General features: G+C 42.0%; 1 protein-coding gene across 2 annotated transcripts in view; it reads left to right on the forward strand.

Annotated features, from left to right (window-relative positions):
• The window catches only part of DNM3 (dynamin 3), a 404911-nt gene that overhangs the window by 45123 nt on the left and 344355 nt on the right, over positions 1 to 15433 (forward strand). For both annotated transcript variants that reach the window (XM_063426168.1, XM_063426167.1), the window contains exons 6-7: positions 8051 to 8211; positions 9690 to 9832. In XM_063426168.1, the coding sequence (XP_063282238.1) occupies positions 8051 to 8211; positions 9690 to 9832 (304 nt within the window). The remainder of the gene's footprint in view (positions 1 to 8050; positions 8212 to 9689; positions 9833 to 15433) is intronic.

The following is a 15433-nucleotide window of genomic DNA, read 5'->3' on the forward strand; positions in this document are numbered from 1 at the left end:
AGTGCAATATAATGCATCTTGGACATAAAACCCAAGGGCAGAGTATAGAATATTTGATACGGTACTAACCTCAACATCCGAGGAAAGGGATTTAAGGGGAATTATTTCAGGTGAAGGTAGGCAGACAATGTAATAGGGCAGCAGAAAATGCTACCAGAATGCTTGGTTGTATAGGGAGTGGTATTAGCAGTAGAAAGAGGGACGTGCTCATGCCATTGTACAGAACACTGGTGAGACCTCACTTGGAGTATTGTACGCAGTACTGAAGGTCGTATCTCCAAAAGGATATTGATACTTTAGAGAGAGTTCAGAGAAGGGCTACTAAACTGGTTCATGGATTGCAGGATTAAACGTACAAGGAAAGGTTAAAGGATCTTAACATGTATAGCTTGGAGGAAAGATGAGACACGGAGGATATTATAGAAACATTTAAATACATAAAGGGAATCAACACAGTAAAGAGACTATATTTAAAAGAAGAAAAACTACCACAACATGAGGACATTAAAACATTATATATTTAAGTATTTGTTTGTTGCAACCTAATGCTACAATTGTTTTAAATAATGTTTTAGTTTATTTTTCTCATCAATCTACACTCAACTCAAATACCCCAGATTGACTCTCTTGTTGATTCCTGAGTGTATTTTTGCTGTACATCAGTCTTCCTTTCTAAATACAAAAATAAGTATTACTAGGCACTTATTAAATGCCGCAAAGACCCTCGTTCCAGTCTATTGGAAACGGCAAGTGGTGCCCACACTCCAGCAATGACAGTCCAGGTTAGATAAAATGTATGGCGTGGAGTCTGACAGCTACACTTTATGATAGGTCTGAAAAGTGTGTTGAGATTTGGAGGTCCTGGCTTCAATTTATGTCTAGGACCTTGGTTTAACTGTATAGTACCCTGAGGTGTGATGGAATGTGGTTATGGCTTACCTCTTTGCTTTTATCCATTCTCTCCTCTCCAAATTTTTTCCCTCCTTTTCCGGAGGCCTGTGGCTGACTTTGGATCTAGATCTTGTATGTACCTACGTGGTGGGTGGAGTTTGACTTAAGCTCACTATTATTTGCTATGCTTTTGTGTAATATCTGTTCTCCTCTCTATTGCCACAGCGGATACTACAAATTTTATATGGTTATCTGACTCTGTTTTGCCCTGTAATATTGACAATTATCTGGGGCTTTATTGTGTTTTCTTTTTTTCTTTTCTTGAATTATTGTATAATGTCTCTTCAAACATGTATTCCTAACACTATAGTGCTGAAGTATTAGTTTAGGTACTCTCAGATTGGAGATAAAAGTTGAGTTTACTTATCTTATCTCCATCTTCGCACTGGCCTTGCCTCCGTGGCTGAGATCATCAGTTTTGAATAGGAAATCATTGGGAGGCTATTACTGGCATTTATAAAGCACCAACCAACGCTTTACATAAACATCTTCTTGTAAAGATGCATTGAATCAATGCATCTTTATGGGTAGTGTCTCAGTGCAGAGCGTGGAGACACTGAATGTAAGTTCTGCACACAATGCAGCACTGAAATAGGAAGCACCTATTTTGACCATCTGAGTGACTGCACCTAGAGGTGTTACTAAGCAGCAATGTAAACACTTCCTTTTTTTTCTTCCTGAAACAACAGCATTTACATCACTGAGCCCACATGGGACATGCTATAGACACCAGAACATTAAGCTGTAGTAGTTCTGGTAACTGTAGTGTCCCTTTAATAACCATCACAGAAAATACAATTGCCACACAAAAGTATGTATTTATATAACGTAGGCATCAGAGGCTATTTACCAAATGGTATTTTGACACCTTATATGTAGCAATTTAACTGTCAATCTCTAATAAATATTGGAGTAAAGTTTTTTTTTTTCTTCTTCTGATTTTAACAGTCCAACGATCCCCCAATGTATGTCTCTGCCACTATCATGTTAAGCTACAGTGTCATGTAAGAGACCTGACCATATCCGTTTTTACAGGTAGCATTCAAGAGATTAATTTGATGTGCCTATGGCTACATTTAGGGGCGTTACAGAACTTTGACTGTTCAAATTACCTGATGAAGTTCTAGCATTAATACCTGAAATAAAAATTTAGTGGTAAAAAATGTTTTTTGCACTTTTGACAAATATATTACATTTTATCTGGCCATTTTTGATTCAATGCAACTCTATGAGGAGGTGCTGATTGGCTAAAATGGCGTTTAGCCCCATCTTAGAGGAATGAACTGAGCAGCTGAAGAAAATGAAGTGCTTTGTAGACCACCTCAAGTATATGGGGTATACATATCTGTGTATGTCAGTGTATCTGTCAGTGTGTGCGTGTATGTGCAAATGTGTGTATCTTTGTGCCAGTGTGTGTGTAGGTACCAGTGTGTGTATCTATGTGTCATTGTATCTATCCGTGTGTGTATCTAGGTATGTGTGTGTAGGTACCAGTGTGTGTATCTATGTGTCATTGTATCTATCAGTGTGTGTATCTAGGTATGTGTGTGTATGTGCCAGTGTGTATTTGTGTGGCAGTGTGTATGTACCTGTGTGTATCTATGTGTCAGTGTATCTGTGTGTATGTCAGTGTCTGTATCTGTGTGTCATTGTGTCTGTCAGTGGGTGTGTGTCAGTGTTTTTATGTACCTGTGTATGTGTTAGTGTGTATATGATTGTGTGTATGTGTCTTTGTGTTTCTGTTTGTTATTTTTTCTTATTTATTACTGGTATTTATAAAGCACCAAGGATATTCCGCAGCACTGTAAAATTGGGAAAAAGACAATACAATAAGAACAGAACGATACAAAAGGTAGAGGGCCCTGCCCGTGAGCTTACAATCTACAGGTAAACTGTGGAGGTGAGACAGAAGGTAACAGAGGAATTTGTACGGGATGGCATAGATGTGTATGTATATCTGTGAAGCTTGTATGTGGCAGTGCATGTGCAGACATCCCAGCAATTAAACACCAACACAACAAAACACAAACCCCTGCAAACATGACATACAAAGACATCCCTGAACTCCAACTCCAAAATTATACACAAACATTCAAACACCAATACTACATACAAAAGTACAACCACATTGAAAATCCAACACTAAATCCAAACACACCTCTGCATGCAAATGCAAACATTACTTTCAATATTGTAAAGCGCTACGGAATCTGTTGGCGCTATATAAATGGCAATAATAATAATACAAACACATTCCTGTATTAAAATGCTAAAATTATATACAAACACCAAATCTACACACCTGGTCACCAAGTACTACAATCTGTTTACTATCTGTAGAAATGTAATTGGCAAAAAAAAACTACATTTGACAAAAAAGAAAACATTACGCTCTTCTAATTGACAGGTTTTTGTTAGGACATGAAATTTTTTTGGGGTGGGTTCCACGATGTTGAAACATTTTGTCATAGGGTTCCACAGGAAAATTTACTTGGGAACCTTTGCTCTAAGCTAAAACTAAGAGCAGTATATTACTACCATCTACTGGCAATTTCCAGTATTACAAGTCATTATCTGGGCAGCACTAATCAGAATAGCATTGAGGCATGGAAGGATAACCTCCAAGATCTGCTTAGACTCTGGGCATCTCCCACACACCAGATCCATAAAGAGAATCACTGTAACTGAGCTTGATTGCTCGGCTGCAGTCTTCTCTATAGATTTAAAGGGCTGTCTGACGTGCTGACTTTCAATACTCCGTGCAGCTCTTTATGAAGTCTGATGACACTACAAATTGGCCCAGTTGACAGAGGAGAGACCCCAGGTATCTATTGATACCTGGATTTCCTACTGTAAGAAGAGACTAAATCCCTGTCTACAGTAATTTAAATTGACATTCAAAAGCGCTTTTTGCCGATCTCACTCTGAGCTCTGTATGCACCTCACCTGTCAGTCTGGAGCCACTAAAATGTGTCTTTGACAGTCTTTGCCTTCACTAATGCATCACAGACCATGAGGATTTTGGAGGTGGGGAATTCCATTGTCATCCCCTCTCTAAAGTAATGTTTGGGAAAGGGGTCCATCACTTCCCTCAATCACAATGTTAAAACGAAACTGTAGACACCAAAACAACTTTAGCTTAATTAAGCATTGTTGGTGTATAGACCATGCCCCTGCAGTCTCACTGCTCAATTCCCTGCAATTTAGAATTTTAGAATTGCATAGAATTCTATAGAAATATAGAATTGCAGAGCCTTCCTTAACACTTCTTGTAAAGAGAGATCAAATGTTTACACTTCCTTTCTTGCTCAGTCTGTTTAATTTGGATTTTCTTATCCTCCTGCTTTAATAGCTTGCTAGACCATGCAGGGGACTCCTGTGTGTGATTAGAGCAGGAGATAAAATATATTAAAGTAAGTTAATACCTGATTGAATATGAAACCTTTTTTTTTTTTTTTTCCAGGCTGTGTGAGTTGCAGTCAGGGGAGGTGTGGGTAGGGCTGCATAAACAAAGTATTTTAACTACTACGTGGCAGAGAATTGAGCTGTGGGAATGCAGGAGCTTGATCTATACAAGGGCTTCCCAAACCTTTATGGACCAAGACCCACTTTTGAAAACGGTAATTTTTGTGACCCACTCGCTTGTAATGCATATTTTAAAAGTGAAGAAACTTGGCACAAAATGGCAGTGAGCTTTGGATGCATAAAATCGGCACATCATGGCAATCAGCCGTAGATGCTTAAAATTGGCACACCATGGCAGTTTTAGATGCATACAATTGGCACACCATGGCAGCTTAAGATGCAGAACATTGGCATACCATGGCAATTCGTTTTAGAGGCATAAAATTCAGAACACCGTGGCAATCAGTTTTAGAGGCATAAAATTGGCACACCATTGCAGTTTTAAATGCATAAAATTGCCACTCAATGGCAATCCGCTTTAGATGCATAAAATTGGCACATGATGGCAATCCGTTTTAGATGGACAAACTTGGCACATTATGGCAATCAGCTTTAGATGCATAAAATTGGCACACCATGGCAGTTTAAGAGGCTTAAAAAAGGCATACCATGGCAAACCGTTTTAGATGCATAAACTTGGCACATCATGGCAATCCGTTTTAGATGCATACAATTTCCATATCATAGCAGTTTTGGGGGCATAATGTGGCATATCATATCAGTTTTAGAGGCATAAACATGGCAAATCATGGCCATTTTAGAGGCATAGTTTTGACATATTGTGGCAGTTCTAGATGCATAAATGCGGCACATCATGGCAGTCAGTTTTAGAGGCATACAACTGGCTACTCACAGACTCAAGTAGAATCAGAAACACTGTGTCCCGCTCTTTTATCCAGGCACCTCATGTTGAGTATCCCAGAGGTGGAAAGAATGTAGTGTTGCACTTGTGTGTGTAGTTTTAGGGTTTGTATACAGGGGTGTTTTTGTATGTAGTGTTGGCTTTTAAATGCAGGTGTGCTTTTGTGTGTAGTGTTTGAATGAAGGAGTGTTTGTATATAATTTTGGAGTTTGAATGCGGGTGTGTGTTTGCATGTACTATTTGTGTTAGATTGCAGGAGTGTGTTTGCATGTTGTGTTCGTGTTTGACTGCTTGGATGTATGCACATACATACATACATACATACATACATGCACTGCCACATACATACAGTGAGGGAAAAAGTATTTGACCCCCTGCTGATTTTGAACATTTGCCAACTGATCAGACTATAATTGTAATGGTAGGTGTATTTTAACAGTGAGAGACAGAACAACAACAACAAAAATCCAGAAAAACGCATGTCAAAAAAAGTTATAAATTGATTTGCATGTCAATGAGTGAAATTAGTATTTGATCCTTTCGACTTAGTACTTGGTGGTAAAACCCTTGTTGGCAATCAAAGAGGTCACACGTTTCTTGTAGTTGGCCACCAGGTTTGCACACATATCAGGAGGGATTTTGTCCCACTCTTCTTTGCAGATCTTCTCCAAGTCATTAAGGTTTCAAGGCTGATGTTTGGCAACTCGAACTTTCAGCTCCCTCCACAGATTTTCTTTGGGATTAAGGTCTGGCGACTGGTGAGGTCACTCCAGGACTTTAATGTGCTTCTCTTGAGCCACTCATTTGTTGCCATGGCTGTGTGTTTTGGGTCATTGTCATTCTGGAATACCCATCCATGACCTATTTTCAATGCCCTGGCTGAGGGAAGGAAGTTCTCACCCAAGATTTGACGGTACATGGCCCCGTCCATTGTCCCTTTGATGTGGTGCAATTGTCCTGTCCCCTTAGCAGAAAAGCACTGTCAAAGCATAATGTTTCCACCTCCATGTTTGACAGTGGGGATGGTGTTCTTGGGTTCATAGGCAGCATTCCTCCTCCTCCAAACACGGCGAGTTGAGTTGATACCAAAGAGCTTGATTCTGGTCTCATCTGACCACAACACTGTCATCCAGTTCTCCTCTGCATCAGTCAGATGTTAATTGGCAAACTTCAGATGGGCTGTACATGTGCTTTCTTGAGCAGGGGGACCTTGCGGGCACTGCAGAATTTCAGTCCTTTAGTGTTTTACCAATTGTTTTCTAGGTGACTATGGTCCCAGCTGCCTTGAGATCCTTAACAATTGGTGTAGGTCTACAATCTTGTCCCTGACTTTCTTGTGTAGGTCTACAATCTTGTCCCTGACTTTCTTGTGTAGGTCTACAATCTTGTCCCTGACTTTCCTGGACAGCTCTTTGGTCTTGGCCATGGTGAAGAGTTTGGAATCTAATTGATTGATTGCTTCTGTGGACAGGTGTCTTTTATACAGTAATTAGCTGAGATTAGGAGCACTCCCTTTAAGAGATTGCTCCTAATATCAGCTTGTTACCTGTATAAAAGACACCTGGAAGCCAGAAATCTTGCTGATTATTAGGGGATCAAATGCTTATTTCACTCATTGACATGCAAATCAATTTATAACTTTTTGGACGTGTTTTTCTGGATTTTTTTTTTGTTTTGTTATTCTGTCTCTCACCATTAAAATTATAGACTGATCATTTCTTTGTCAGTGGGCAAACATTCAAAATCAGCAGGGGATCAAATGTTTTTCTCCCTCACTGTACCTACTTACACAGTTACAGACTCTCATACACCCACAGGTGTGTGTGTGTGTGTGTGTGTGTGTATATATATATATATATATATATATATATATATATATATATATATATATATATATATATACACACTAACACACACACCTTGATACATACATATACTCACACAATCTGACACACACATACACATAAATATAATAATTTAAAAATTTTACCTTTTGTGTGTAGGAGGATGGCATGCGTGGGGTCCTGTTGGCTGAGTTCAATGGGAGTGAGTGCAGTTCTCACCAGCCTGTCCTTCCTGTGCTGCTGCCATCACCTCCCTCTCTCTCTGAGTAAGAAGCTGGGAGGAAGTGACAGGCAGTCACTTCATCCCAGTGCAGTCGATATTACAGGGGTCCTGTCATGCTCTTAAAGCGCCGCTGCGCCTGACCTTGCTCCTGTACAGCAATAATACCCATCGAGTGGCCCTAAGTGCATAGGTTACCTGATGGGCCCACTGACCGTGCCGGCCCTGGCAGTAGTTCTGCCGCTTGGTCAGTATCGCGCTGTAAATGCAGTGCCGACCTCCAAAAATGGTATAGGCTGGCTCATGGATGCATGGAGTCTGCGCGAAACCTGCAAAATTAGCTGGCTACACTTTGGGAAACACTGATGTATACACATGTATACACAAAAACTGCTTTGTTAATCTAAAGTATTTAAAAAAAAATACTATGACATATTAATATCATTTTTCTTGGTAACTTTCCCTTTAGTGTGAGAGTTCACTGAGATAAGGATCTTTTTTTTAATTTTTATATTTTTTAATTTTTATTTCCTTCTATTGTAGAGACATTATGATTTACATCAGTTCCACCATGATGTTTGTGATCATTTGATCTAAATATTGTCACGTTATAGTATAAATCGGCATGTTCTAGTGTTCTTTTATTTTGCCTTTACTCTTGGATCTAGGACTGCAGATTTTAATTGGATTAGTTTTATTTTATTTAAGGCTATGCTGGTGTCGTGAACAGAAGTCAGAAAGATATTGATGGTAAAAAGGATATTCAGGCTGCCTTGACAGCAGAAAGGAAGTTTTTCCTGTCTAATCCAGCCTACAGGCACATGGCAGATCGCATGGGGACCCCTCATCTTCAGAAAGTTTTAAATCAGGTATTGGAGTTGTGTGATTATGGTTTTCCTGTGATGTTTTTCATAGGTAATTATATTTTTACACTTTTTTCCTGTAAAAACATTTTTTTTCCCCAATTTGAATTTTCCTTGTTTTTTTTGTTATATATTTTAATATGAAGCTTGCTTTTTATACTTTTTGGTCTAGTTTACATGGTACTAAAATTAACACTTAATTAACATTTAATGATGAAACAAATATTACAAAATAGTAACTACTATCAAAAATTATCATAGGCTTCACAAAGATCTGTGTTTTTAAAAACTGATTAAATATTTAATATAGTGTAATGCATGTCTATAAATGGACTCAAAAAAAGAAGAAAAAAAAGACTTTAAACAAATTAATACAGTTTCTACATGAAGAATGATTTGTGACTCTGGAAGTTCCTCAAATGAAATGCTTCTTGGATGGCAAAAGCTTTTATTTCCCATTCAAACTTTTATATCCCAGTGATGAATACTATATTTTATAGCATTCATCAATGACAAGTGGCACTTCCTCAAGCCTAACCCAGTGTCTCAAATTATGTCACTCTGCCCCCATTGGACATTGGACATCAGCCACTTTTAGAATTTATAAGCCTATGAGTAAGTGGACGCACAGTGGTTTTGAATTTTACCAACTATAAATGAACTACTGAACATGAATTTATGGAGGACAAAGTATATAGCAATCATTTTGCAACTGCCTGATAAACAGCAAGAATTTTTTTATGACCACATAAATCCTTTCTGATTCATAATGTACTTCAAAAACCTATGTTGCAAAGAAAAGACTAAGATTGATAATCAGAATATGTACATTGTTTTAAATGAACACTATAGGGTCAGGAACACAAACATGTATTCCTGACCCTGTAGTGTTAAACCCACCATTTAGGTGGCTTTCCCTCCCCAGCCTCCTTTTAAAGGAATTAAAACTCCCCTTATTTCCAGCACAGCGCAGGTCCGCCGGTGCTGGTCCCGCCCCGATCCACCTCCTTGATGACATCAGAATTACCTCTTTTTTTTTTTTTTTTTGCCAATCCAATGCTTTCCCGCAGGGAATGAGGCAGGATGGGGGGAGAGGGGGAGGACGCACTATAGTCACTAGAACAACTACATTAAACTGTAGTTGTTCTAGTGACTATAGTGTTCCTTTAAGGTTAAAGGGTTAGAGCCCCTCAAAGTCTCACCTGGCTGTCCTTGAATGCAACATCCGTCTGAAATTACCTACTTACTAGAGGCGATCATAGACATACATTCATATATGTTTTCCAGCAAAAAAATGAAATTGTTCGAATGTTTAGGAAGTAGTTTAAGAAAAAAAAATGTTTTTTAAGTACTTAAAGACGATCATCTCATAATTAGATTAAATGAATGCAGAAATACCGATAATTATTAAAGACTTTCTCTTATCAATGTACATATATTTTGACTTGTTTTTAATGTAAGTTCCTTCTATTTCTTTTCAAAAGCAACTAACCAACCACATACGAGATACGTTACCTGACTTCAGGAACAAACTACAAAGTCAACTTCTATCAATAGAACATGAAGTAGAGATTTTAAAACATTTTAAACCTGAAGATCCTTCTAGGAAAACTAAGGCATTGCTTCAGTAAGTAGTTTTTCTTTCATTTCTGCTATAAATTACAATCTTAAATAGTTGTTGCTTTTGAGTTTAATGGTGAATACAGTATTTCCATTTGCATGTAAGTGGTAATGTATAATTCAGTAAAGCTTTTTTTTTGTCCCACAGTGTATAATGACATTTGCAGTACTCACACATTGAAATATGCAGACCATTAATAGAAACTTACTGATATGTTAAAGAATTCTTAAAAAAAAAATAAAAAAAAATTTAAACGTAGCCCTCGATTTAACAAACTTTCCAAATGATTCAATACTGTTCCAAATGATTTATCTATAGAAGTTACCATAAAGGTATGGAAATTTCTATAGATTAATATTTTTGGAAAGTTTTTCTAACCGTATTGAATAATTTAGAAAGCTTATTAAATCAAAGGCGTAATTTGGACTTTAAATAACCATACATAAATTCAAAACATATAGGTATCCAAATAAGGACACACATTGTAAAGTTAGTATTGATTTGTAAAAGAACCAAACATAGAATTAACAGGTATAATTGTAATGGTAATGATAACAACAGCAGGCAGAGGCAATGAAAAGGGAGATATAACTCCTAAACATCTATCTGTGAGCTTGCCTTCAAGGGCACCTATACTACACTAAACATCACAATCTTGTTAAAATATGCTGGATACATTTTTTTCCCCTGCTACGATACAAAAAGTAAGAAATGTACGTAGTGGGCATTGGATGAGATATCTTCCATAAACCAACCATGAACCCCCCAAATAATGACAGACACAAAATTTGGATATAACAGGCCACAGCATTTACTAAACCATACAAATACTGTATAACACATACAATTTGTATAAAACTGTACATATAAATAACCAAACGATCATGACTTAACATATAAATAACAGTGCATAATGTCATACAGTATGCCCTTACTGTAATCAAAACGTCCTTGCCAATCTAACTCACCCCTTCACAAAGGCTCTCACCTCCCCCTCATCATAATAAATTCCTCTTCCCTTTTGGGCTCTCCACCAGCCGGCCTTTTAGCTCGGTGGGGACCAGTCCATAATGCTCCCCACCAGCTGGCTTTCAGCTCGGTGGGGACACGTCCAACCGGGTATCCTTGTGGTTTACCATAAGAGACCCAGTCATTATCTCCTTACTCCTCTACCTGCAACCATCTCCCACCCAATTTTGGCAAGGACATGCCCCCTGCCACAAACCCCGCTGTTTTACGCCTAATATCAGCGGGGGGCCCCGCCCAAACAACCCAAGGCACATTCCACCGCCTCTTGGATTGCCAAATTAAAGAGGTTCGAGCCCGACCTCAGTCATATGTACCCCATCTGGGCGAAATAAATTTGCTTCCTCCTTTTCAAAGACCTGATGGCGAATGGGGATACCCTTAACTTCCATGATAAACTTTAAAACCCACCTATTCAGCTTCTTGCGGCAATGTTCCAGCACACTTTGACTGTGGGCCTGCCACGAATACTTCCAAGCCACTACTTCCGACCAGATTATACAAATGTTGGGGAACAAGATCGATATCTGGGACAAGTCCCTCTTAACCATGTCCACCAAACCTCTGACCGGAATCGTCCAACGTCATTGCCCCCAGGTGGATGACCAAAACTGACAGTGCCCCTAGCAGTCGAGAGAGCCTAACCAATTCAGGTAGGAGCCGGACCCACCTCATTCCCCTGGCGCCAAACCACCGAACCTCTGCAGTTGAAGGCGTAAAATCAACTGGCACTCGCTGCCATGCCCAGTGGATATAAGTGCAGATCAACCAGACCCTGGGGGGAACCGAACCCGAGGAGAAAAACATTAGCTTAGTAGACCGTCAGCACGCACATAGGAAACAAACCAAAGCGAAAGACACAAATGAACTGAAAATGGGAGAGGAAGCTCCTATCCTCGTGCACCAGTAGAGGGCCAGACAGTGCCGGGCGTACACCACTATAATTCAGAAATGACAAAACTGGGCAGGTGGCCAACCCAGGGAATGCCGCCAGCTGAACCCACTTACCTTTCCTGAAAACGTCTGTCTTGGAGCAGTGATCTTAAAAGAAACACGGTCCTGCCCTCCTGAACATCTGAGAAAAAGATCCCCCCCAACAGCCGACCTGTTCAGACACACCAAATCCCCAATCCTCATGGCCCTGAAGAATGCGCAAGAAAAAGCAAGGCAAAATAGCTGCACTTTAAAGTCTGAGAAACACACCTGGCATAACTTCACCAAGAGAGCGCCCGATACCGGCCTCCTAAAATCCACAGAAACCCGACCCCTGCGCAGACCCTTAACCACTTACCAGAAACTCTTTGGTCTCATTCCTCCAGCCATGAAATTTCAACAGAAAGCTCAGCCCAGACAAGCGCAAGGACACCGCCGAAGGCGACATGCCCACAGTAACCCAACTCTCCAAGAGCCGCAACAGACCATGCAATCGAGCAGGCGAAACTGGAAAAGCCCGCACCTCCGATTCAAGTTCATGCCATTCTGCCCACACCTTTAAGAGTACCTTGCCCACGTGGAACTAGACATCGATCCATGAACCAGCTCCATCAGTCTGCCGTACCCAGGGACCACAGCTCCACTTGACACCGGCAACCTACCCTGTCTGCGTGAGGCACAACTGCTCGAAACTCCTCCCACTTTGAACAAGATGTAATCTGCAATCACATTACGAACCCCCAGAACGTGAAGCGCCCTACACATCACATTTAGGCACCAGCACCGAAGCAAGCGGACCACTGGCGGAAAGGAGGGAGGATAGCTGGTTAATCGCCTGCACGACCCCTAGATTGTCACAGTAAAAAATGACCCACCGATCCCGCAATTTCAAACCCCTCAATTCCAATGCCACCACGATGGAAAAAAGCTCAAGGAAGGCAAGATTCCTAGTCAGGCCTGAGGCGTGCCATGCCGCCGGCCAAGTGTCAGCCCACCAACGCGACCTCAAAATTGGCCCGAAACCAATGGAACCCACAGCGTCCATATAGAGGTAAAGATCCAAACTGAACCTCTGTACGCAGCCAGGAAGGAATCCCAGACTGCCAAGTCATCACGCAACCATTCGCATGAGCCGCCAGGCGCCTGCTGAACACCCGCCCCATGGGCATGATATGACAGGCAAAATTCAATTTCCCCAAAAGAGACTGCAGCTGGCATAACTGGATCTTCCATAGGCCACGGGCAACCGCCACATCCTGGCGCAGCCCTTTCACCTTAACCTGTGGCAATCAATATTCATGGGCCACAGAATCGATTTCGATGCCTAAGAGACTTAGGCACGTCACTGGCCCCACCGTCTTATCGTGAGCTAGGGGAACCCCGAAGCGACCAAACACCTCCCCCCACCATGTTTAGCAGGATCCAACATGCCCGGGAATTCGCCAGGCCCACACATAGTCATCGAGAAAGTGCAGCAACGAGTCGAACCTTAACTCCTGCCGCATCACCCACTCCAGGAATGTGCTGAAGCATTTGAAGCCAAAACAGGATATGAAACAACCATAGGGAGGCACATATCCACGTAATACCAGCCATCGAAAACACAACCAAGGAGGTGATGGCAGTCCGGATGCACAGGCAACAAGTGAAACGCTGATTTCTTGCCAGCAAAGCCCCAGAGCCCGCCTCCCTGACCATGCGAACAGCCTGGCTCTGAATGACGCATAAGAAACATGTCAACTCGCCGCAGAAATATCGTAATTTAGTGAACCCCGATAAGGGTACGATAAATGATGAATTAGGCAAAATTTCCCAAGCCTCCTTCTTGGGCACCATGCCCAAGGGGGACACGTGCAAATTCGTCAAGGGAGGAACGTCAAAGGGCCCTGCCACATGCCCCAGCGAGGCCTCCCACCTGAGGAAATTCCTGCACCAACTTCAAATTCTGAACCACCCCTGAGGGCTGGCGCTCCCAGAAGGAGATCCAGAACCCATGTTCACACCCCTCCAGAAGCAGTACCGCTACCCGACGGTTACTCGAATGGCCAAGCAAGGGGCGCATCTCTCTTACGTCCACTAGCGTCAATGCCCTTAGTCCCCAGGTCACTCTTGTCCCCTGGCTTACCCCGCTTAAAGCATTGCAAAGCTGAGTGGGTACCTCCGCAGTAGGAGCATTAGTTTTTAAACCAGCACGATGCTCCCCACTTGCAGTGACTGTTGTTGAATTTCCAACAATAGCCCAGCCGTTGATGCGTGGCCAAAGAGGCGGAGCCGGTAAAGGACCCCCCGAGAAAGGACGACAACCCTGTTGAGTCCTGATGGAGAGCCAGAGGCCAATGTCCATATGATTTCACGATATGGAGGGGCGGACCGCGAGCCGCCAACGAAATTGCTCTTCATACCACCACCAACCCAGATCACCATAAGTACGACAAGCGTTCCATATGTTTCCTGATAACAGAACAACACTAAGCAATGTTAGCCTTCCCCTCAATCACACTCGCCAAAATGGAGAATGCCCGCACCCAGTTCCCAGAAGTCTTGGGAATCTTCCTATAGCATAATGTCTCCTTATCTTTATCTGAATCCTTCCCATCCTTGTCCCCCAGGGGAGGAGCATTCTCCAAGGGCAACAGGGAAAAAATCTTGACAAATTTTCATTTCCAGATATTTTCCCTAATTTCCGGCTACAGATGCAAGCCCAGGGGGCGAGATAAGCAGATATACGCTGCCCCTTTCACCATGTCCGCGACACCCATAGGATCATCTAAATCCGCAGGGTTGCTCCACGGGGGGCGCTGGCCCTGCTGAGGGAACCGTTAACCTGCCACCAACTGCCGGGCTTGTAACAGAGCTTACCACCCCACTCGCCAGCGAACCCGCCACCGGGACAGAAGGGGAGCACACAGAGCGCAGCTGACTATCCAACCCCTGGGGACCCTGCGCCAGCTCACCCATCTCCCACTGGGAAAGAAGACCCCACAACCGAGATAGAAACCCGCCTAGCGCTGACACCCCCAACCCGGACAACAAAGGAAAATTGGACTCACCTGAAGGCACCCCGAGAGCATTCAGCAGCACCAAAATTGAAGCAGAAACCCAGGAAACTGAATCCTGAGAGGTCCCTATGGCTCCCATGTTCACAGGAGCTCCAGACGCCACCTGCTGGACAAATCCGGCAACCGCACCTAAAGCCTAAGAAAGCAGTGGAGAGTCAGTGAGCCTGTACCTCAGACCAGGAGGCTGCCGAGACAGGTAAGAAGAATGGGTGGGGGGACCCCATTGACACCCTAGGCAGGTGGAGAGGAGCAGGGGAGAAAGAGAAAAGAGGAGGGGTGGGAGCAGGGGGGGAAATAAACGGAAGGGCAGAGGACACCGTAACCACATAACCACATAATGACACTGTGTGATGTATAGTTGGTTTGTCCACCATGAAGCAAAATTAAAACAATTTCCAGTATAATGATATGGTTAAAATTGCAGATCTCCTTATATTGTAAGATGGTAAAAGGTATATAGTAATGATAACGTAATGATAAACTGTAACAGTATACAAGCCAATAGAATAACCAAATTATAATGGATGGATGTCACAACGAATTTGCTGTAAAGAGGGAGTAGAATACTATGTTAAAAGGGGAAGATTAA

Source organism: Pelobates fuscus, chromosome 7 (assembly GCF_036172605.1).
Source record: "Pelobates fuscus isolate aPelFus1 chromosome 7, aPelFus1.pri, whole genome shotgun sequence".
NCBI lineage: Eukaryota > Metazoa > Chordata > Amphibia > Anura > Pelobatidae > Pelobates > Pelobates fuscus.